This window comes from Melampsora larici-populina, assembly GCF_000204055.1.
Source record: "Melampsora larici-populina 98AG31 unplaced genomic scaffold MELLAscaffold_41, whole genome shotgun sequence".
Classification (NCBI taxonomy): Eukaryota; Fungi; Basidiomycota; class Pucciniomycetes; order Pucciniales; family Melampsoraceae; genus Melampsora; species Melampsora laricis-populina.
Window position 1 is genome coordinate 15,307 of NW_006768805.1, and position 22,224 is coordinate 37,530.

The window sequence follows — 22,224 nt, forward strand, 5'->3', positions numbered from 1 at the left end:
AACTTTATACTGAAATAATACGCTCAAAAGGCTTGCTATTTAAAAAGATTTCGGGGCTCTTTATCAAAAATCCAAAGTATTTTGACATCAGCTTCATTTCAATGAATGAACAATTGAAGGTTCGAGAAAAAATATTCACCACATATATTACTCTGTAAACACCTGTCATGATATCATTTTCCACAGCGCTTGTAAAGCTGTCCTTTTTCAAATTCACAGCGGTGATATTCCATCTCTTTTTCTCAGTAACCTTAGATCAAAACATTACATTAATAAGTAAAGTATAGTAACATGATGGGCTCCGATGATGATTATGGAATATGTATCACTTACCTGATTGTCACCCAAAGCATCCAGCGGATTTAACACAATAAGCGTGGCCTTTGACTCTATTGCAAACAAATCCAGAAACATCTCTGCAACTCGAGTCTTTCCATAGCCAGTGCCCGCCAGTATAAATGTATCACGCCCCGCGACCAAAGCCACAACTGCTTCTACTTGTAGCTCTTTAGCTTTGCATTTATATCTTTTCAAATGATTGTCCTCAATTAGCTTCCTCAATTCTTCCTCGGTCAAGGCCAGGACCCAGTCTGGAAGAACAACCTTTGCATGAGTTTGCTTAGGAACTGCATCCGAAGGCAAATAAGCGAGGACTTCAGTAGGTCGTCGATTATTTTGTACATGTTTCGCGGGTGTCAGATTGTTTCTAGCTGAGCTACGAAGAGTATCTCTTCTTCCTTCAGGCTCGAAAGCAGGCGAATCGATGGTGACCATTGAAAAGCAACGTCGACACGCCGTGAGTTGATCGGTTGGGTAACTTGAGAACCGGGCTGAAAGCTTGATTTTTCGTATGCTTTTCAAAAGCTTGAGCCAGAACCAATCCCTCCCTTGAAACTTTTGCACCGTGTCTCACAGACAAACGAGTCTGTCTCTCTCTCTCGTAATCAAAACGACGCTCTCTCTCCCTCCCTCTTACTCCTTGATCGCCTCTCTCTTTTGACATGGTTCTCTCTCTTTTGCCATCGTCCAAAACCTTTTGGGCATCTTTCGGATTCAACCGCCTCCGCAGTGGTACAATCGACTTCAAAAATTGTTACAGATTTCAATCTGATGATTGAAGGAAAAGAATCATATTAACCAATGTGATCATGTTGATGAGACTATGTACAGGATGTGCGAGAATTTTTTGGTCTGTTCAGATTTTTCAACAAAGCAATGATGAAGGTAATAATGTAGGTCCAGTTTCAAATGTTTGAAAATCTGGATTTTGGGAATCTACTCAGGCTGAAACAACTCGATAAGTCGTAAGTCCCTCCTCCGCAGGCTCCGGAGGACGCCTGCGAGGAGGAGGGACTTAGTTAAGTTAGGCCGCACACCGCCTTTGGCGAATTATAGACCGCCTACTTATGAATCGCCTCAAGGCCGCCATGTTTCACCTGCAGGCCGCCACAAACGACCTTCAGGCCGTCCATCCATGTAAACCACCAATGCTCAGCAAATGCTGTTTTCACATCAGTGGCAGTCACCACATGGTAGTCAACCTTGCCTGACAATTGACTACATTGTCTTATGTCCATGATTCAAGACCCCCGCTTTCACTTCCAAGACACCCCCTGCCTGACAAAGTAGAAGGCAATAAGTGTGATGGATGCAAAGTGACAGAATCACAAAACCATCCTAATAATAATATTGTATGTTGAAAGTTCAACATGCAAAGGCAATCATTCAAAAAATTATCAAAAAAAAAGAGAAAAAAAACAAGTCGATAAAAGTTCAGCAAGCCAGATGGATCATTTTGCAATGGATTAGTGAAATTATCAAAACAAGATTGATTATATTTGTTTTCTTGGATTTGTTGTTTGAAACATTCAATTTCAAAGTGATCACAATTGCAGATATCACCCTATTCAGAAAGAGCAATTATCAGAAATCAGCATCCAAAGGTAAGAATTACACAATTTAAGCTCATGTTCCATGAGTTGCATCTACTCAAATCGGCCATCTGGATTCAGGGTTGTTGTCGAGAGGTATTGATGAAATCTGGATATCACTTCAAGACGACTTTGAAGACGGGGAATGGCGGAACTGGGGTGATGGGAAGAGGGCGAAGCCAGCTCGTCAGGCCGCATCATCAGCGCTGCTGTGCGCTGCGGCAAAGTCTGGCTCGCAAGGCGAAGGCCGCGTCACCCTCAGAAACCAATTAAAAGGCTAATGGATACATGTATCTTTATATCGGGTGCTTGGGGTAATTTGGTTGGGGTGCTTGGGATTTGAATGCTTGAAGGTCAAAGTCTGGCGCTCAAATCCAAGTCATCATCAGTCCTCATCGGTCACCTCCCTTCCCTCGATCACTTCCAATTTTGTCCTATCCCTTGGTAACTCTTGTTACAGCTCCTTACCTTGCTTTTTGTCAAGCAACATCCTAAGGCTTTTTGACACCAGGAACTCAACATCTGGTCAGTGAAAAGTTGTACACATCTACATCTGGGATTTTGATTCGAATCCCTTTGCTTCATTTTGAATATTTCCTTATTATCAGTTTCAAATTGTTTGCAACATCACTGATCACCCCCCAAATATACAATCTCAACACCTTGTCACACCTTACTGCCACTGATCCTGAATTGACTTTTTTTATGTGGGAACTAGATTGAGCACAATTAGGTGTTCATAGAACGACTCAACCAATCAGATCACTTACAATTGTCACATGTTTTATCTCATCAATCTTCGAGCAATCACCAACGGATTTGAACTCTAACCTTTAATTGACTCATCATTTCCTTTCTACTGCTTCTCATTACAGTCTCCATCGATTCCATTCACTTGCTACTGGCCGCTTTATTAGTACACCTCCTGTCGGTGCAGAGCATGGTGGTAGGGTGTGTCAGTGTATGATAAGCTTTTAGCTACAGTTGTAAGCCGTATTGTTTTTAATTCAGCTAACCGAGCTCGAATGAGAATGATCCATCTCTTTTGGTTGTACCTTGCAGGCTTCAGCTCGCAGCCATGATACACTTTGGAGTCTTGGTCTTGACCCTCTAACATCGAATTCACATCCTTGCAAATTGTTTCGAGAACTTAATGTGGACTGTTACCTGAATCATGTTTTGCTTTCCTATTGATAACATCATCACGTTCAAAGATGCCTATTTTGATCATTTAACTACCAAAATCTCTTATTGTTGTGGTTATCTCTTATACTTTCTAATTTGATATTACAATGTTTTTATTTGTTTGGTTACTGTGCAATGAAATACAACTCACTGCTGCATTAAAAGCCCCTTCCTCATCACATAAACAAGCGTATCGCTCCTGCTCCAAACCCTAAAAAATGAACACAATTTTCGGGTTTCCGCTCATTTTATGCCCAATATATACCTCCCGAGGGCCGCCTGCAGGCCGTTTGCGAGCCGTCTGTAGACCGATCTCCAAAGGCGGCCTTCAATCGGTCCGCGTGGGGCCTACCTGCAGACCGCCCAGCTCCCCGCCAGAGTAGGCGGCCCACAGGCCGTCCATGCCTACCCGTGGTGTAAGGGAGTAATCACAAAATTTAGGTTTTGAAAGCTGAACAAGACCCAGTCTCGGTCAGGTAAAATTAATATCAGATGATGATTGATGATAATGGGGACTTTGGGCTTCAAAGAGAGCGCTTGTATCTGGCAAAAGCAAGCCTCTCAGAGACGGTGAATCGTGATACTCACCTCTGACAAGCCTTCGGATTTACTTTGGTCACACTGCAGGCATACCCACTCTTGATGACTGGTGCCATGGTCACGTTTGCACGTTTTCACAATCATGAGAGCATCGGGGGTTGGTACACATGGATCCAAGAGATCATGCTTGCTCGGCTCGGATACTTCCTTGAACAGTTTACGACCCGGCGAGCCTTCTTGTCTTCATGATGTAAGTGCTGATGACGAGGAACTCTTTAACATGGGGAGTTCTTTACGTAGACACTCGACTGAGGAGCATGTTCCATTTCCGTAGGCACATAGGCTATCAGTCGGTGCGGTTGTCGTGAAGCAATTTTCCTGGCAACATTACTTTGAATCGTTGTGATCAGCAACATGAGTCATCACCTCGTAAGAAGGCCCATTGTACTCGCCCGATTCTCACGTTTTGTTGACTCTTGTCGTCTTGAACACGGTGTAAATATCACACTGGGCATCAATCAATCTCTCATTAATTTGTGGATGATTGTAGTCAGTACCCATCGTGTCATAGCCTATGCGAGATCAAACTTAACCCGTCCCTCTCCTTCGCAAAAGACTTGGGCTCGAGAGTTTGCGAGAGAGAGGGACGGGTTAAGTTTGTCATTTCCTATAATTGATGACTGGATTCCTCGCACCTTCCTTCCAGCAAGCTCGATCGTAGGCGAGAGGATCGATCGCTTCGCATGAATACCTTCTACTTCTACGCCAGTGGAAAAAAGCACGCCAAGAAACTCTGTTTGATGCTAAACTTACTAGCAACTCATCGCACCGAAGATATTTGAATCAAGAAGGTATCTATTCTTGGTGTAGGCCGTCAAGATCTTGACTCTAAAGATTATGCTGGATTTGAATTATCTCTGGATAGCATATTGGCTATTCTCTCTGATTCTCACTAAGCAATGTGTTAGATGTCACCTTGCTTCAAAAGAACAAAATACTTCATGCTCTGCTCATGCTCAATATCTTGTGTCTTGGCATTCTTGGATCTTCATTTGAGCACAAGCAATCGTGATATGTGACTGGTCTCGGAAATATGGATGATCCAGACCCTACCTCGATCAGCAGCCAGGTTATTTCCGTGGTGCACTGTGTTCAAGGGCGCTAGAACGACACATCGAAGGCCATCATCCTTCGCGCTTCCTGTGAAATGGGCGCGTAAAGTCTGAAAGCGACATAATCGCTATAGCTTTTGTCTGGAGATACCTCTGGATAGCTGTTGAGCGTATCCTTCCAGCTCAACATCATGATGCGACGGATTCTGATCTCCTTACTGCTTAACCTCTTTATGTATCTCTCCGGCATACATAAACGTCTCAGCGCTGGCTCTCCAAAACTTGACCATCGAACGATTAATTCATCTTGCCCATCTGCCGTTCTTGCACCCCTGGTCAACTACATGGTTTCGTTCCACATGTTTCCTACATGGACCACCTAGACCCTCGCGATGATTCATACCGCTCAAGAAGACTTTTTTCTCTCGTTCAATTGACACTGTATTGTACTTGAACATTGCCATGACGCCGCGCCACGGTCTGCCGCAAACGATTTTCCGTACACCTTCGAAAACTTTTGCACACAGCTCCGCTTGAGGAGTTCAACCGAACCACTTCAGACTTGGCGGCACATCGCCCATCAAAACCCTCGTGCGCCACCGGAGATTTTGAACCCTGAAATTATTTCCACGCCGAAAATCTTTTCGAGAAATCTACCCTCCCGCTAGCGGAAAGCTATCAGATATTAAAAGAACCTCCGCTCACCACAATCTTGGCCTTGCTCCCTCATAACTTCTCCATTCTTTCTCTATACAAATCCATATATAAAGGACCTGCTTCACTATATAACTCGCCCTGTCTCTCCCTTTTGACATTCTTCGTCCCAACTCCAAAACTCTCACAAAGCCACTTTTTAATCCATCATCTCCTGACCTTTTATAAAGGAATCAAAAATGCTATTCGGGTACACCATCATTCTAGCAGCTCTTGTGGCTGCCCAAACCGCTATAGCCACCAATCACACAGCCTGTTTCAATTATTTCTTGCAAAAAGACGGATGCGTCTTCGCATCTGCCGACGATGAGACTCGCTGCAACGCCACAACTGGGAAACCAGAGATCCATAGTCCAATGAATCCTGTTGGAAGGGTATGATGGGTTCACTGGCTCTCTTTCCGTGGATATCACTTGACTCTAACACTCTTGCTCGCTTCTGTTCTCTAGTTTCAACAAAAAGGATGTCAAAAGCATCTTAAAATACCCGCGCCCAGACCAGCATCCTTAGGACGACGATACACCTCTGAGAACACCAACACGGTTAGTAATTTATTGACCTTTACACACAATGAAAAATCTGACATGAGTTCCTGTTCTAGTCTTTCGCGATTGACGATGGCCCAGGTGTGAGTAGCACAAAAAGCTTCGGATCAGCGAAAGCGTGTTCTAATGTCCAAAAATTTCTCCTTGATCAGGCATGCGGCAATTACAGTACTAATATGCCAGGAGCCTGTCTCTGGGTGCGTTTCTAACCATCTTGATCCTCAATTCCAATTGTTGCAAGACCAGATGATATTGCAGCGATGTTGATATCAATATTTCTGCTTTACAGGCCGGCACTGAACAAGACAAAGGTGATAACCCTTTGACCGCAGGATGGGTGAACGGGTCAGCGAATTTCCGTCCCGCTAAGATTTGAGTCATCCATCACTCATGAATGTTCAATTTCCTCAGAGCAAAGACATCGAACTGCGGGAAACAACTTTACATTCAGCGTAAAGGTCGGCCCGACAAGCCTTTCTTTGTCCCTGTCGTTGATGGTTTGTTCTATGCTTCTTTTCTTTTCCAAAAAAGGTGTTCTGTTACTGATTCGTGTTCAAATAGCCTGCAATTTCTACACCTTGAATGTTACCATTGGATGTTTCCAAATCGCCGTCACTAACAAGGTAGCTGCTTTCTTCATAGAACGAATACTGTGTGTAAGCTGACTCTCATTGATCAATAGACTTTCTACGATCTCGAACCCACTGAGCAAGAGCTTCAGCAAGGATATCTTGGAGATCTTGTTTGGGATTTGTAAGTGACCATGACTTTTCAGGCATATGATTCTACGTATCACATTCTCTGACTTTATTTGCTTCCTCTTTGAACCTCACAGCAACAACTTGTACGGAAACAAATCCACAAATGGTCCTGTATAAAACAGTGTCGATGACTGTCTCTGCTCCTTATGTTGAGCCAATTCAGAACCGCTTTCTCTATTTCATTTCATAAATTTACATATAGTTCATGTAGATACAAACTGGACGAGACAACAAGACTCTACTACCTTTTCAGAAAACATTATTGTTTTCGCTCTTGTACGGACTCCTAAATCAAAACCAATGCTGATACCAGATCACAGACCTTGTGAATCTTGATAGACTCAAAGAGACATTCAAGCCCCATACTTTCTGCCCTCTCTCTGTCACTCAACAATTGATAGAATTTGACGCAGATGTTTGTGAGAAATCCTTTGCAATGGCATGTAGGTAATATCAATGAACACAAAATCTTTGATATGCTCTGGGTCCCTAAGCTAGTCACTCCAAGCTAATCTTCCAGAGTATCATTGAAAATCCCAATATTCTGGCTCATGTGTAGCCACCATCATTTGCAAATCAAAACCAAGCGCAAGTGAAATTATGCCAAATTTCGTGTATCATTTGGGTGAACCGCATTGGCTACACCATCAATACTATCACTAAGCTGACCAGCGTGAACCAGTTTTCAAAAAATGTAGTTGAACACCTTGGGTCATGAGGCTTTGGACCTTGGAACTTGCTTGGAGCAAATCATGCTACTTTGAAGATTTGTGACCTTTTCTCTTGAAGCATTTATGTATCAGAAGGCCTTGTTTATCAAAATCATGTGCCATAATACACAGTTTGGACATGTGATGCCCATCAGATGAAAAAAACCTGTTGCTTGAATGTCTGGAACATGTAGGCAGTTGATGAAAACAGGACTGATGGCAAAAATGAGGCAATTCTGATTTTTTTCTTTACACGCATGTGTGTAACGCTGGTGCACCCATGACTGTAACGCAGGCACACGCATGCGTGTCACACAGGCCTACACATGCGTGTAACACAGGCACACACATGCATGTAACGCAGGCACACATATATGTCACACGCAGGCACACACATGAGTCACACGCAGGGACACCCATGCGTGTAACGTAGGCACACGCAGGCGCATGAATGCATATCACGCATGCGTCTGCCTGCGTGTAACACGAGCGTCAGAGGGAGGTGTACCCATGCAATTACCTGCATATGATGCATGCGTACACCCGTATCACCCGCATGTGTATACCTGCGGGTGACGCAGGTGTACTCATGCAACACACGCAGGTATCCGCATGTGTACACCTCCCTTTGATGCATGTGTACACCTGCCTCACACGCAGGTGTACTCATGGAGGACCCTGGAATGCGCCTATGGATGTATCTGATGAAAATCAGGACCTTTTGTTGGTGATGTTTTTGGACACTAAACTTCACTTCACTGACACCTACAGGAGTTTAAACGATGCGCCAGAAGCAGGCCTTTCAGCTACACTAACTTTCAACCCCGTAGCTCCAATACTTCCTGAGATATCTCAATGTAACAGCCAAAAAAGGCCCATATTTGGAAGGTCCTAATCGGACCTTGGAGGCCGATTTTTTTTTGCGCCTTTGCAATTTCCGTCGAACTGAGCAACGCTACAGGTCTACGACCAGGCTCATTGGATAGCCCTGTCCCATGCGCATCTTTTTAGGTGTCTGGGACCGCGAGGCAGGTAGTGGTGTGTAGAGTAGCACCCAAAAACCAAAAATCGGGTTTCGTCAGATACATCCATAGGCGCATTCCAGGGTCCTACTCATGGTAAAATTGATTCGATTGATTCAATAGATCTAATTGAATCAATTGAATCAATTGAATCAATGGAATCAATGGAATCAATGGAATCAATGGAATCAATGGAATCAATTGATTTGATTGAATCAATTGATTTCAATTGATTTCAATGGATCCGATCAATTCAATTGATTTGATTGATTCAATTAGATCTATTGAATCAATCGAATCAATTGAATTGAATCAATCAAATCTATTGATTCAATTCATTTAATTCCGATTCAATAGAAATGAATTCCAATCATTAATTTGAATTGAAGGATTCATAATTGATTCCTTTCCATTTCAATGCTTGGGGGTCAAATCATTTCCCCTTCCCTCCCATTTCTCCCACTGATCAATTTCGTGATTTCTCGCCTCATCCATCCATCAGTCAACTTATCCTCCTTTTCGATTCAGCCCGTCAATTTTGCACCCTCTTTGTTTGCACTTACTGTCGTTCTTGAAAAGCTTGTCCGAGTTTTCCCGCAAAACTCAAGCAATTTGGCGGGAAAACTTGGACAAGCTTTTCAAGAACGACAGTACTTCCACCTTTCTAACGTCTCTACTTCCGGGCAAGTCCCTAGCAACTACTATCTTGATCAACTCACAGATTCCCAAGTCTTATTTCCTCATCCATTACACATTCCACCTGTGCCTTACAGATACTTCGACAAAACACCGTGTAATCTGTGAAAATATAGACGGTGTTGTACTGAAAAAGAGTAGACAGACCTCCCAGACGTCTGGGATCCGGCATCTATAGCGCACAAAACTCAAGTCAGACACGTCTGACTCCCTCAAAAATCCGTCAAAGGCATTTACCAAGTTACACACCAACCAGACTGGTCTGTACACCTACAGACCAGTCTCACCACACCTGCTCTCGCAGAGAGCTCACCACCAGACCAGTCTGTCACCAACCAGACCGGTCTCACCGCACTCGTTCTTGCACAGAGCCCACCACCAGACTGGTCTGTACCCACCCAGACCAGTCTCACCACACTCGCTCTCGCAGGGAGCTCACCACCAGACCGGTCTGTACACACTCAGACCGGTCTCCTTGCATCACCACACCTGTCTGTACTAGATCAGACAGGTCTGCACATCAGTCTCCCTCCACCAGACCTGTCTGTAGCTGCTCAGAAGGGTCTCGCTGCAACTCATCACCAGCAGCCAGTCTTGCTTCACGCTCCAGTTCTTGTCAGCCGCCTTGCCAGGTAGCAAAACCATCTGGCCATTTATGTAAGTCTTTGCTTCCTCTATCATCTTTCTAATCTACCTGTGCTGCTTACATATTCAATCAATACCAAACAATTAACTTTGAGGCAAGCTACACTCAACCATTGAATACAATTACTGACTTGACCAAGACATTATTCATCCTTTACCGAATTCATATCTCATGCTGAATCGTTCTATTCACTTATTCAGATCACTTTTTTTATTTTAGGCTTCATCCTCTCCTCAAAGTTGGGTTCAATCTGCTCTCCAATTTAGGTCACGAGGTCATCTCACCTTCTCCAATTTAACACACGACTTTCAACAATTGGATATCAAACTATCAAGGAACAATTCAAATAGCCTTTGAAAACAATAAATTTCATCACACGTCATCCAAGATATCAGCCAAACGATCCTTGACTACAACCTCATTGATCATCTCATTCCCTATATCCTCGTCACCGAAGAGAAGATTGTGCTCAATCACTTCAAATTCATCAAGCTCCTGTGCTGCAATAGGACCACCCCGAAGAAACTTTTCCCAAATTCGACTCAATCTATCAATCAGTGCATTCCACTTTGTAGCCAATATAGCAACACTTTCAGGTGTTTCCGATGAAAATTGTGATGTTTTTCGAAGCAGAGAAGGTAAGTGAGTATTCCAAACCATCCAAGTTCGGCAATATTTCATTGTCAGTTGAAGATGTAAGGCTCTCAAGACTTCTTGACTTGTTTTCCATGCTGACCTCAACACAAACCCGTTGTGTAGAACCCACTGTAGAGGCCTCCTATCATCAGGACAGCCGTCCACCCACTCTACTCGAACATACTCCATCAGCTGAAATACAAGTAATTCATGTGATATTAACATACGTACCCATTTGACTCAATTTATAGAGTGCTGACAGCTTCTCGTCCATCTGCAAACTTGATCTCATCATGTTTTGAACTTCACAAGCAATCCTCTTGACCTCTTCCTCACTACTCCTTGCTGTCCGAAACGCCTGAATACCATTCTGTGTGGCCAGATGTATTGCCCAAGGCTCATCAGGATGAGTAAGATGACCTATGTTCCAAAAGATGTCGGCAATATCTAAGGCTTTAAATTCTTCAATTGTTGGGAGTCGCTGAGCAGGAGCATCAGGGTATGCTTCATGATATTCTTCAACAACAGATTTGTAGGTATTGTATTTCTGCGCCAAGGCCTTGTTTCGCTTATCCATAACATTCTTGTATCTTGCTTGATCTGTTGTACCAATATTACACAATAATATAAAAAAACGTGAAAGGAATGAAGAACTTGACAAATGCAATACATACCTATACCTGGCTGATCCCACTTCTTCTGCCACTCGACTTTCCCCACCTTAGCTTCGTAAAGCTTCTCTTTGGCCATTTGGACTCGCATTTGTAGCCGTGCACGTGGGTCTACAGCACATCAGATGACACATAAAGCAAGCATTGTAACTAAGTAAAGGATAGCTCACCTCTAACCTCGGGCATGCCACGAAATTTGTCACCACCTAGATCATCTGCCAATTTGGAAATGGATTCCTCAAGAGCCACGAGCGTAGATGGCAGTTTTCGTAATGCCTCATGCTCCTCTGGCGTCAAATCTCTTCGCCGCAAATGCCTGATCTTCTTCAGTTCATTGCTATGAGATACAAAGAATTGAATGTACGATTTAGATCATAGAAGGGATGAATAGTTACACTCACTGAGCGTCTCGAAAATCTTCTTCGAGTTCAATTAGGTGTCCCAATTTAGTTTGTAACTTTTGTAAGGAACCATCTGCCATCATCTCGGCTTGACAGGTCCTTTGGCGTTCCCACTGGGCCGAGAAATAGTCAACTGTGTGATGCTCATCAGCTGCTTTCAGCAGCTGAAGCTGAGTATGTGCTTCACTAAGTCGGGCTTCAGCTATGTTAAGCTTATGAAGCGCTGATTTTGCTTGAAAAGACATACAATTGTCAGATCAGAGGTTGTGTGAAGTCAAGCAAATAAAACTACTTAACAGCTTTATCACGAGAGAGGGTATTATTGTGCACCAGCTTTAGATGTAAAGCATCTTGACGGAACTGGCTTGTAGACCACCGAAGCAAAGGTATCAGTGGTGATATCTTGAACCACTCGCGTTCTGATCCTTCGCCGTCTGAGAGACCCCAACAAGCGTTGAGTCGTGGATTGTATTGGAGCTGGCAGCTCCACTGATGCACGTAAGCATGGAATGCGCTAGTACCAAACATTAGGCAGTCCTCAGAGATCTCTTCGACAAATAGCTTGTTCTGACAAAATCATACTTTTTAGCAATTGAATTGAATGTAGATCAATGTAAATCAACTCACCTTTATCACACCGTTTTCTACAGTACATCCGATGTCATATAATAGGCCTACACCAGCCTTTATTGTTTCTGTTCGGGCTTCCAATATCGAAGAGAAAAGTTCTCCAAGCAAAGCATGTACAAAATGTGCCCTACGTAGAATATAATAGCTTAGCTCACGTCAACACAGTGATAAAAGATTGGAGACTACTTTTCACCACTGCAAATAACATTGACCATCTTAATCATGTGGTCGTGTTGACACACCAAGTCTATCAATCCAGTCTCTTCGCACCCTTTCCAACTCGTTCCATTCCTTCTGTCTGACGCAGCAGTGTGCTGAGATGTGCAAGGATCCTGAAAGGAGACTTTGTGTAAGTGTAAAATATTCGATAGAAATTCGGGATGCTACATACCAGCAAAACCTCGGTGTGGTGTCCTTTTGGCTCCCATCTTGCCACCTCTTCTGGTTTCATGAAAATTGATGGAACCAATGGTGTTATTTCCTCAAAGTTGCGACTGGCCAATTCGTGATGTCGTTGTTGGAAATTCCCATCAACACAAACAATATATTGTGGTCCTTTTCAGATTCCACAATTACCAGCCGGATTAAAACACCGGGGGCAATTAGCAGCAAGCTTTTCCAGAGGTGTTAGGCTAAGGCCCCGAGTTTCCAGCTCCTCCATTGCTTTGAGAATTTGCCGATAGAAAATGATGGCGCCTGTCAAAGGTTTTTGCCAGAGCCGAGGCTGACATAAGCACCAAACAAACAAGTGAGGTTTCAATCAGTTACTCGCGTGTTGAGAATATGATGTGTTCACACCTCATAAGTTCCAGGTACCAGAATTGGAGGATTGAATGCATCCAGATACTTATCAATCATCAAAGAAAATGGTTGAATGTTTGAAGGGCAATATTCCCAAGATAAATGATAAAATCGAAGAAGACGTAAAGAAAAGGCTGCCTCCGGAGTCTTTGGTGTCCCTCCCAGGTAACCAAGATTTATCAACCGCACTTGATCCGGCAAGCAGGAGCAGAACTCAACATTAATCTTTTGGTGATCTGAAAGAAACCATGTTTAAATTATATTTATCTGAATAATATCGCTCATAGTAGATTCGGACTTACATATCAAGTCAACAGTGTCCACCGCTCGAACGCGCTTGAGAGCATTGCTACATGAGCATTCAAGATCATCATTAAAGTTGTGGCACCAGAGCGTTTCATGTCCCCAGTTTGAGGTACGTTTGGAGCCTTTCATAAAGGCTATGAACACCTTTGGCATGATGTCCCTCCAATGAGCGTCCTCTCGTAAGCGTTGATGCTTGTATGGATCACTAGACATCAACTGAGTTAAAGTTAGTGGTTTTGGTGGTTGAACTTCATCATCTCGATTGTTTTCGCCTCCGAAGTCGTCAAGAATTGGGTAATGCTCGCTTTCGTCATCACCTACAACAGCCTCCTCCTGGTAATCTGGTTGGCTCTGTGGCTGTAAGATATGTTCAAAAATTTCTTCGCACTTTCTCTTACCCCAAGCAACCTTTGCTTTATCATTCTCCAATTTTTGGCGAGTTGCCTCAGTTCGTGGTGCCTCTCTGCGCTTGCCTTGATTAACCTGTTGAGACGGTATAGAGTGACCGGATTTACCCATTTAAGATGTACAAATTGAAGTATGACAAATTGAAATACAACAAAAAAGGTCAACAATGTGAGCTTGAAACTGTGCTAGACACTGGGGAAATTGATTACCAATCTAGGAAACCGCCAAGGAACTATAAAATCAGTCTATTCCAAAAAGGGACGTCACAAAGCTGACGTAACTTGAGTAGCTCTTGACAGGGCTGGCTCTGTTCCATCTGTTGAGTATGTAAGCGGTGGGGTAATTTGAAATCACATTGGTCAGTTCATTGGGTCAAACAGGGCTTTACTTCCTCCCACAAATCAGTTTTGATACAAACATTCCTTGAACATAACAATCAACAGAGAAATGAAATTATTGGTATGCCAAAAAAATTAGCAAGGTCAAACCAAATGAAAGAATAATGTGATCAAATGCATGCATCTGAGTCATTTGTGAATTAGTAAGTTTAAGAAGAAGAAATATTCAGTAAAATGAATAGTGTTGAAAGATTTGAGATTGATCAATGAAAGTCTAGTGCAAGGGGACAATAGGTAATTGGTTATGTTACCAAAAAACAACTTAAGACAAATCCCACCCAGCAAGTGCTTGTCAGCCAAATCAATGATGGCATTGCATCAACAAGGAAACAAACATATGGTATTGATCGAATTGATGAATTATTGAATATACACAATCCAGAGGAACCAAATTGCAGAATTCCACTATGTGGAATGATGTATTCATCATTAAATTACAACATCATCCATGAACATTGAACTACAGTCAACTCCCTCTAATTACATACAGTTTGGCGGGTGGTTTTCTCATGCACTTAAAGGAATATGCACTTATAGACCTCATTTTGGCTGGCAAACCCCTTTTTGGCGGCAAAAAATCCTATGCACATAGAGAATTATGCACTTACAGGGATATCAAGTTAGAGGGAGTTGACTGTACTATGAATCACTTTGGTTTGATGGATGTCTAGTGAGATGTTTATAGGTGTTTTGCATTCTTGAGTAGTGTAATGAATGCCAATATGAAACCCAAAACTTTGAACCACTTTGGAATAAAAAAATACGGTGAGTATTTTGATAGTTTTTGTAAATGCTATTCCTTCTCAGTTGATAGAACACTTGGAAGTTGTAACCATTACAGATGTCCAATGGTGAAAGGGAATGTGCAGAACTATTCCCTGAGGTTTATTACCCTGTATGGAGCAGTGATTTGTCTTACCAAACTGGTGAGCCACACAAAGTACTTGTGATGTGATGTTTTTACACACTAAACAGCAACAATTATGGGTATCCTGACCAAAAAAAAAACTTTTTGAGGTCAAACCAAAGTATCATGTTATGAAATAATTGAGCAACTTTTAATTTCTGTTCAGAACATAAACTAAAAGAGTTTTATTTAAAGACCGTACCTTAAAAACCTGGTGTAATATTCACAACAATAGCCTTAAGTGCTAGAGGAACTGACTTCACAGTGGATAAAAGTTGAATATATTAAAGCCTCATACCTTCCATCTCTCATACAGCTTCAACTTTTGGTTTATTCCAAGAACTCAAAAATTTTCATTGGTAGCACAGGTTTCCGTAGGACCTGTGCTGCTACCTTGCGGAGGTGCCTAAATGCCCCATACATGCAATATGGATTAATCCCACAGTGGATAAAAGTTGCATATGTGAAGGCCTCATACTATCAATTTCTCATAAAGCTTCAACTTTTGGTTTATTACCCAAACTCAAGATGATTCATTGGTAGCACAGGTTTCTGTAGGACCTTGCAGAGGTCCTGCTTTTCCACAAAACACAAACAATATTGCAGCAGGCCTAGCTCTTTGGAGGCAGAAATTTTTGTCATTTAATCTTCTCTGAAGTGAGCTCATATAAACTGTCTTCAACTTGCTTTCTGTAGCTCCCATCCTTCATCTGAATATATGTGCAGTCAAATCCCACCTTTTACGCCTGCTCTGCCACAGAAGTCAAATAATCACTAGTTTTTTATTTCTATGTGGTCTATGTTGAAGTATTTGATTCATTTATATTGATGTAAGGACTTCACCTACATATCAAAAAATCAGTATAATACTTTATCAATGATAAAGTAGCTTTACAACTTACCTTTCAAACTGAAAAAGTTTTATTTCCGCAAAATTCTCAAACATTGGGTCAGAGCAATTGAAGAGACAATAAACTTGATTTATATTGTTGTGGGGCCTTCTGCTAAATATCAATAAATCAGTGTAGTACTCTCTTCAATGATAATCAAGCTTCTCTTCAGACTTACCTGGAAAACCCAAAAGGTTTTATTTGGGTGGTGTCTTACTGCAAAATCCTCAAATAGGCGGCCAGAGCCGCCCCTAAAAAGACAATAACCTTGGTTTATATTGGCATGTAAGCTTTATCTACAAGTCTTGGAGACAATGGACAACATCATAAACCATGAACCTTGGGGTTCATTCCAAATTTGATAGAGGAACCAAGAGTCAATGTGACTAAAAGAACACATGTCCAGATTTTAAGGTGTCTAGATTTTAAGGTGTCTACGGTTTTGACAAGTAAAAGTTAAGTATTTTTTTCCATAGGTTCTGTTTTCTTTGGGAGTTTTACACAAGTAATGCTAAAAATCTAAGGTTTAATCAATGCTACGTCCTGTGTTTTATTGATGCTGTGTATGTAATGCTACGTCCTCCTCCTCTTATACCCCATCCAACCAAGCCTCTATCCTACCTCCCCTATCGACATCAACAAACTTTTACAACCAACTAGCCATAGCAATATTTCATCGACACAGGGAAGAGTGACACGCTCCACTCGTGGCAATATCGAGGCACCTGCCACCAACACTTTACCAGCTGCTAAACGGTCGCGTCGGACTGCTACTCAACACCCAGCCCTTGGAATCGACGACCGTCAATTGGATGCAGCAAATGAACAAGAACTAGAACTCGCCAATCTTACTTTACAGAACTATCATGAACATAAGAAGAGTTGGCCTCTTGCTCGCATTCAGGCCCAACTTGCCCGACAAGCTTCATCTGACCACCAGCTCGGTGCTGTCGTCATCGCCGAAGGTCAGGCTCTTCTCGAAGCACTGGACCACACTGTTCACATGTTGGCTATGGCGGCTGGTGTCAGCCTTCCCAAACTCAAGCGAGCGCTGTAAGTTTTCTCAATTCTTTACTTTTCTCCAAATATTCCCAGTACAACACTGAGTCACTTTGGCATCAACATTGCAGGGGCATGGTTGGGGGAACACACGGTGAAAACCCATGGCACCGGTGGCTTAGCTTTGCCTTGGATGCTAACAAAGCTCCAAGTAAGTTGAATTGAAATCCAAATCAAAATGTAATCAGGTTTCACATTAGAACTCACCTTTCAATCATTTCACCATATCACCTTGATATCATCCTTCACTTTCTGTCCTTTCGATCCTTTCCATTCCTTCTCTGCCTTCATTCAATTCGCTTCTTTTGTCAAATCAATTCGCGCACCTTCTTCACTTTAAATCCTTCCTTTCTTCTCTTCCTTCACTCCATCTTGACCTCGTCAAATCAATTCCCATTCAAGTGCCTATGCAAGGAGCCAAAGATTCTAGCGAGCAGCTCACCCGTTGCAATAAAGCCAACTCTAGAACATATCAAGCCCTTGATGACGATGAATATATGGTTTTCACCGCCAAGATCTTCTATGCACTTGGTGGCTATCCTGATTACTCGTATATCACCGTTACTGAAGACCTGAATGTATTTGGCGATGCCTCAATTCTAATCCCAGAGGTTCCTAAGCTTAGCATCAAAGATGAGAATTGATACCGACCCATTTACGAAAAGCTTGTTGATTTGAAGAAGGTTGAAAGAGATTGAAAACTCAACACACCGGCCGCATCTGAAGCCAGAGAAGAGAAGCGATCTCTCATGTCCATCAAGAAGATAGCTCAACAAGTGAGTTGTCTCTTCTTGACATTCTCCTTTCTCATCATGACACATTAATCAGGACAATCTTATTATATGCAGCTCGCACGCGACCATCAACTCATGGGAGTCGACTATTATCTTATTGCTTGTAGCAATAACAATACTGGTGGCGGATGGTGTCAAGAGTACACTACTTGAGATGAGATCTCAACATGGGTTCACGAAAAGGCTCAACTGCAGCGAGTCTTTCCGCTGTATTGTCAAAACGGAGATATCTTGGACAAAATCAAAACGGTAGCGGCTGAAAATAAATCTACATCAAACCTCAATGTAAGCATCTAGTATGTATGCATATCACGCTTTAAGCATTGAAAATTGTGTGCTGATTTTTGCTCCCACCAGCTAAAGTGCCTTGCGATGTATGCATATCACCTTATAAGCAAGAGAAAATCTGTGCCAATCTCTATGCTTACATCGAGGGTTGACTGTACATCTGGAACTCAAAAACTGTCTAACAATCGATCTGACGCGGATAAAAAGACACTAGGTACACAGTTGAGTGATATGTTGGGTATGTTTAATTACTTTGTCCATTTCTATCTTTTTTGACTTCTTCTCTGATTATTAGGTTCATCTTCTCCTGAAGTTGGTGGTGTAGGAGCTGGAGTGAATTCAGGAACTAAACCTTTGTTCCTTCTACTAGACCTCATGTCGGTTCGAATTTGAAAAAGTGGTGGGATCTTACCAACGACGAAAAGGGGCGAGTAGGAGGAGAAAAGGAGGAGAACACAAATTTAATCCGAAGAGGTTGAATTCTGGGGAGACAGCAGCGTGGCGTGAATCTGGAATTCACCTATCTGGAATGTGGTGAATCTTATTCAGGGCAGGACTGCTGAGATAAGCCCGGGCTTTATTCTCACCGGTAGCTGAGACTCTGTGCAGGCAGGTCTCTCTGTCTCTCTCATCCTGAGACTTTCCTCCGACACGACATGGACGGGGATGATTCCTTGTGCCTTCGTCACCATCCTACAATCAATCAAGATCACACAATCTATCCACCTCAATCTCTCTTGTTGTAATTTCTATTCTTTAGTTTCGATCTCCACCTCTCTCGAGCTACACCCTTAATTTACCAACCTCATTCAATTTTGATCTCAACCTTCCATCTTGATCTTGATCCTTTATGTAAGTCACTAACTTTCTTCTGATCTTTGCTTCATACTGACACAACTCTCACTCTTGCTTATAGCTTTAAACCTCAAAATCGATGATCTGTTAGATTCATCATCTTGATCTCAGCTCCTTTTCAACTACACAGCATCACCCTTTTTTTTTCTTCCAGCTTCATGACTTGATCAAATTTCATTTTTGATCTTGACCGTTGATCTTGAACTTCATCCTGCCAAGTAAATAGGGATTGGGCGAGGTGAAATTTTGTAAAACTCGATTCGACTGCAACTTCAACAAAGGGCCTGGCAGATCCACCGCAAATATCTATAAACAGATAAGGCTTTTGTATGGAGTTGACCTGGAAATATGTCAGATCAAAGAATATCACATGTATTTAGGACGGGTTAGTGGAACACACAACCACAAATTTTAGATCAAATCAAAAGCAAAAAAAAATGTGGAGTTACAGGACTTGTGGATGGTTGTCTGCTTTGATTGTATTGAAAATTCTCCCTTTGGATTAATTTGGGAGTAGCTGTGCAGTTCTATTGAATTGAAGATATGTGAAAATACTCTAAAATACAATTTTACAAAACTTCACTTCACCCAATCCCTAGTGAGACATCTTTTAGGGTTTCTGGATATTAATCTTGACAGTAACTGATAGTACCCTCTTTGTCTTGTTTGAATATTAGATCCCAAAATCAAACCTCTCATTGACTTGAAATTTTCGATTTTGGCTGTAATTGAGGTATGTAAGTTTTGTATTCTTTCTTTGTCTCTTCAACTGAACTGAGCTGATATGATGATGAGCTTTGAGTATGTTATGTTTAATTGTTTATTCAATCTAAGCTATCAATCTTGATCATCTTTGATTCTGAGCTTTGCTTTAGACATGTCTTTTCCGTGTTGATTTTCTTTTCTTTTATTTCACCTAACTAAATATTATAAACTTTTCAATCTGTTATCCTCAATGATTCTCTGATATGTTTTTTTAACTCTTCCTTTATGTGATTCTACTTGTTGAATTTCCCTTGATTTTGAATGTAAATTCGGGTTATCTTCTCAGTGAAAATAAAATAAAATATGAGTTTAACTGTGAATCTTGAGAGTTATAAATATGCATAGAGTCAGATCATCAAATAAAAATGTGGTGATGTCAATGTATAATAATGAGCTTCAGATGTACTTGTAGGATTTGATCTCCACAACGTTATCAGGGACTCCGTTCCTTACACTGAGTCAGTTCACTTTCATACCCCTTTTTCATTTTCTCATTTGCTCATTTAATGTTTCAACATTCTTTCATCTTACTCAGAAATGCCAAGTGTAAAACTGTTAAATTTTTGAATGTAGTAGTTGCTCTGAAACGTCAAGGACAAACTCTCTATGTTTTTGGCGCATAAACAAATCTCCTACACCTCTAGTTCACATTTTCTTCCTGCTTTACTTTTGGGAATGGAATTGGTTTACTTAGATCAAAGAGATTTACTTTCATACATTATTCTGTGGACTGTTTGGTAACCTTTGTCATTCTCAATACCTTTATCTCTTGCTTGTCCTTTTGTACTCTTGTGTGTTGTTTAGATTGATCATGTTTTCTTTTGAAGGAAAAGTTGTAGTTTGGTAGTATTCTTATCTTGGTTGTTGGCTAGATAACACGTATCCTGATTGATACCCTGGAATTCTTTGAGATGAGCCAAAACTGATTGTTACCTATAACCGGGCAAAAAACCGGGTGTTGAACTGGGAATTTCTTTTTGCCCAGATTTCAGCTTGTGTCTAGAAATCTGGACTTCTGGGCATGTGCCCGGGCTTCTACTGTGTATCCCGTATTTGTTAAGTTTGCTGTTCCAGCATGATCAAAACCTAAGGGCCCATTTGGTCGCCCTGGTCAGATACTATCTGACAAAATTTCACACCAAAAGTTTGGAATTTTGTCAGATAGTATCTTGTTACAAAATGATTCAAATGGTGATTTTAGATTGCTGTTTGGATCAAATATTTGACATGAATTTTTGATTGGAAAATATCAGATATTTGCTCAGATAGAGATATGTAGAGCCTTCAGGCTGTATCTGAAGGCTCTATCTCTATCTGCCTCTCCTCCATCAACCTTTGTCACCATTTCTTTGATCATAACTTGTTACCCACACACCCTTTTATAATCATTTCAATCCTCACCACCCCGTCCTTGAGTAGTTCCTCAACCAACATATGCTTTCTACTCGCTTCATTCTGTTTAATTTCTATCACTTGTTCTCGTCTTTCAATCTGTCAGGAGGGGCATACACGGCCATAGCAGTATATCTCCTTCCTTACAAACAAACCTTATTACATATCAATAACTACATGTAGTTAATCAATTACATGTAGTTTTAAGCTGAAAGAACTTGTAACAAGGGATCACATGTAGTTACATACATGTAATCATCAAGTACACGCACAATACACATAGCGCTTTATTTCTCTTATTTCCTTTACTTATCACTTTCTCTATAAAATTTCTATATTTCTCTTTATTCACGTGTATTCAAAAGATGGTCAATCTTCAATAAACAAATACTCACGGATCAATTTGGAAGATGATCCTGAAGGGCTTTGTTTAATGATGATCTGTGTAATACACACATGTGATCCTAGTTCAAGCTACTAAGGTGGATTGGGAACCCAACTTAGTAACTGATCATCTAAAACTGATCTTCTTGGCATGTGATGGCCGCCAAGAAAGGATGTCTAGGGTCCTCGTGCTAAAAGGATGAATTGTTATTGAATAATTCACAAGGGTGATTCAGGATTAAATGGTGGATGGGTTTACTCACGCCAAAAGGGATGGTTTCTACATGCACATCTATTTGTAAAGATCATACAAGATCTTCTACGGATCAATGATCAGTTGTGCTCATGATCAGTTCTTATTCACTTCTTACGGATCAATGATCAGTTGTTCTCATGATCAGTTCTTATTCACTTCTTACAGATCAATGATCAGTTGTTCTCATGATCACTTCTTATTCACTTCTTGCAGATCAATGATCAGTTGTTCTCATGATCAGTTCTTATTCACTGCTATGATGTGGTTTTTTACTGTTTACTGTGCGTGTCACTCTTGTTCTGTTGGGTATATAAACCCTTGCTTTTGTCTTATTTCTTTTGTTCCTTACCTTCAATCATATTACCAAGTTTTCAACATTATTAAAAGCAAATTTTTGACGTCCCTATTCCTCTTTGGAGCCTGATCACTTTCCAGTGATAACCCTCTGCAGTTATTAATAGCCATGTCCTTGATATCCTTTTAATACTCTGTTTACTTGATTCTTGATTGCTAGAGTCACT

The 22,224-nt window shown here is 41.5% G+C and overlaps 4 protein-coding genes across 4 annotated transcripts; 3 read left to right on the forward strand and 1 right to left on the reverse strand.

Annotated features, from left to right (window-relative positions):
• Nucleotides 1–2,648: 2,648 nt before the first annotated feature.
• Nucleotides 2,649–3,273, reverse strand: MELLADRAFT_72756 (uncharacterized protein; the record flags this gene model as incomplete). The annotated part of the gene is made up of 1 exon (XM_007414219.1): nucleotides 2,649–3,273. The coding sequence occupies one exon, from the start codon at nucleotides 3,046–3,048 to the stop codon at nucleotides 2,845–2,847; it is 204 nt and encodes a 67-aa protein (XP_007414281.1).
• A 2,388-nt stretch (nucleotides 3,274–5,661) lies between these two features.
• MELLADRAFT_91254 (uncharacterized protein) lies at nucleotides 5,662–6,905 on the forward strand (the record flags this gene model as incomplete). Its single annotated transcript, XM_007414076.1, has 9 exons — nucleotides 5,662–5,856; nucleotides 5,932–6,024; nucleotides 6,084–6,110; nucleotides 6,180–6,224; nucleotides 6,317–6,372; nucleotides 6,439–6,524; nucleotides 6,589–6,650; nucleotides 6,710–6,780; nucleotides 6,863–6,905. 9 exons carry the CDS (start codon nucleotides 5,662–5,664, stop codon nucleotides 6,903–6,905), a joined length of 678 nt encoding a protein of 225 aa, XP_007414138.1.
• Nucleotides 6,906–16,466: 9,561 nt separating this feature from the next.
• MELLADRAFT_91255 (uncharacterized protein) lies at nucleotides 16,467–17,613 on the forward strand (the record flags this gene model as incomplete). Its single annotated transcript, XM_007414077.1, has 4 exons — nucleotides 16,467–16,477; nucleotides 16,520–16,963; nucleotides 17,041–17,120; nucleotides 17,372–17,613. 4 exons carry the CDS (start codon nucleotides 16,467–16,469, stop codon nucleotides 17,611–17,613), a joined length of 777 nt encoding a protein of 258 aa, XP_007414139.1.
• A 2,077-nt stretch (nucleotides 17,614–19,690) lies between these two features.
• On the forward strand, nucleotides 19,691–20,294 carry MELLADRAFT_91256 (uncharacterized protein; the record flags this gene model as incomplete). Its single annotated transcript, XM_007414078.1, has 4 exons — nucleotides 19,691–19,707; nucleotides 19,771–19,796; nucleotides 20,066–20,129; nucleotides 20,207–20,294. The coding sequence occupies 4 exons, from the start codon at nucleotides 19,691–19,693 to the stop codon at nucleotides 20,292–20,294; spliced, it is 195 nt and encodes a 64-aa protein (XP_007414140.1).
• Nucleotides 20,295–22,224: the final 1,930 nt, after the last annotated feature.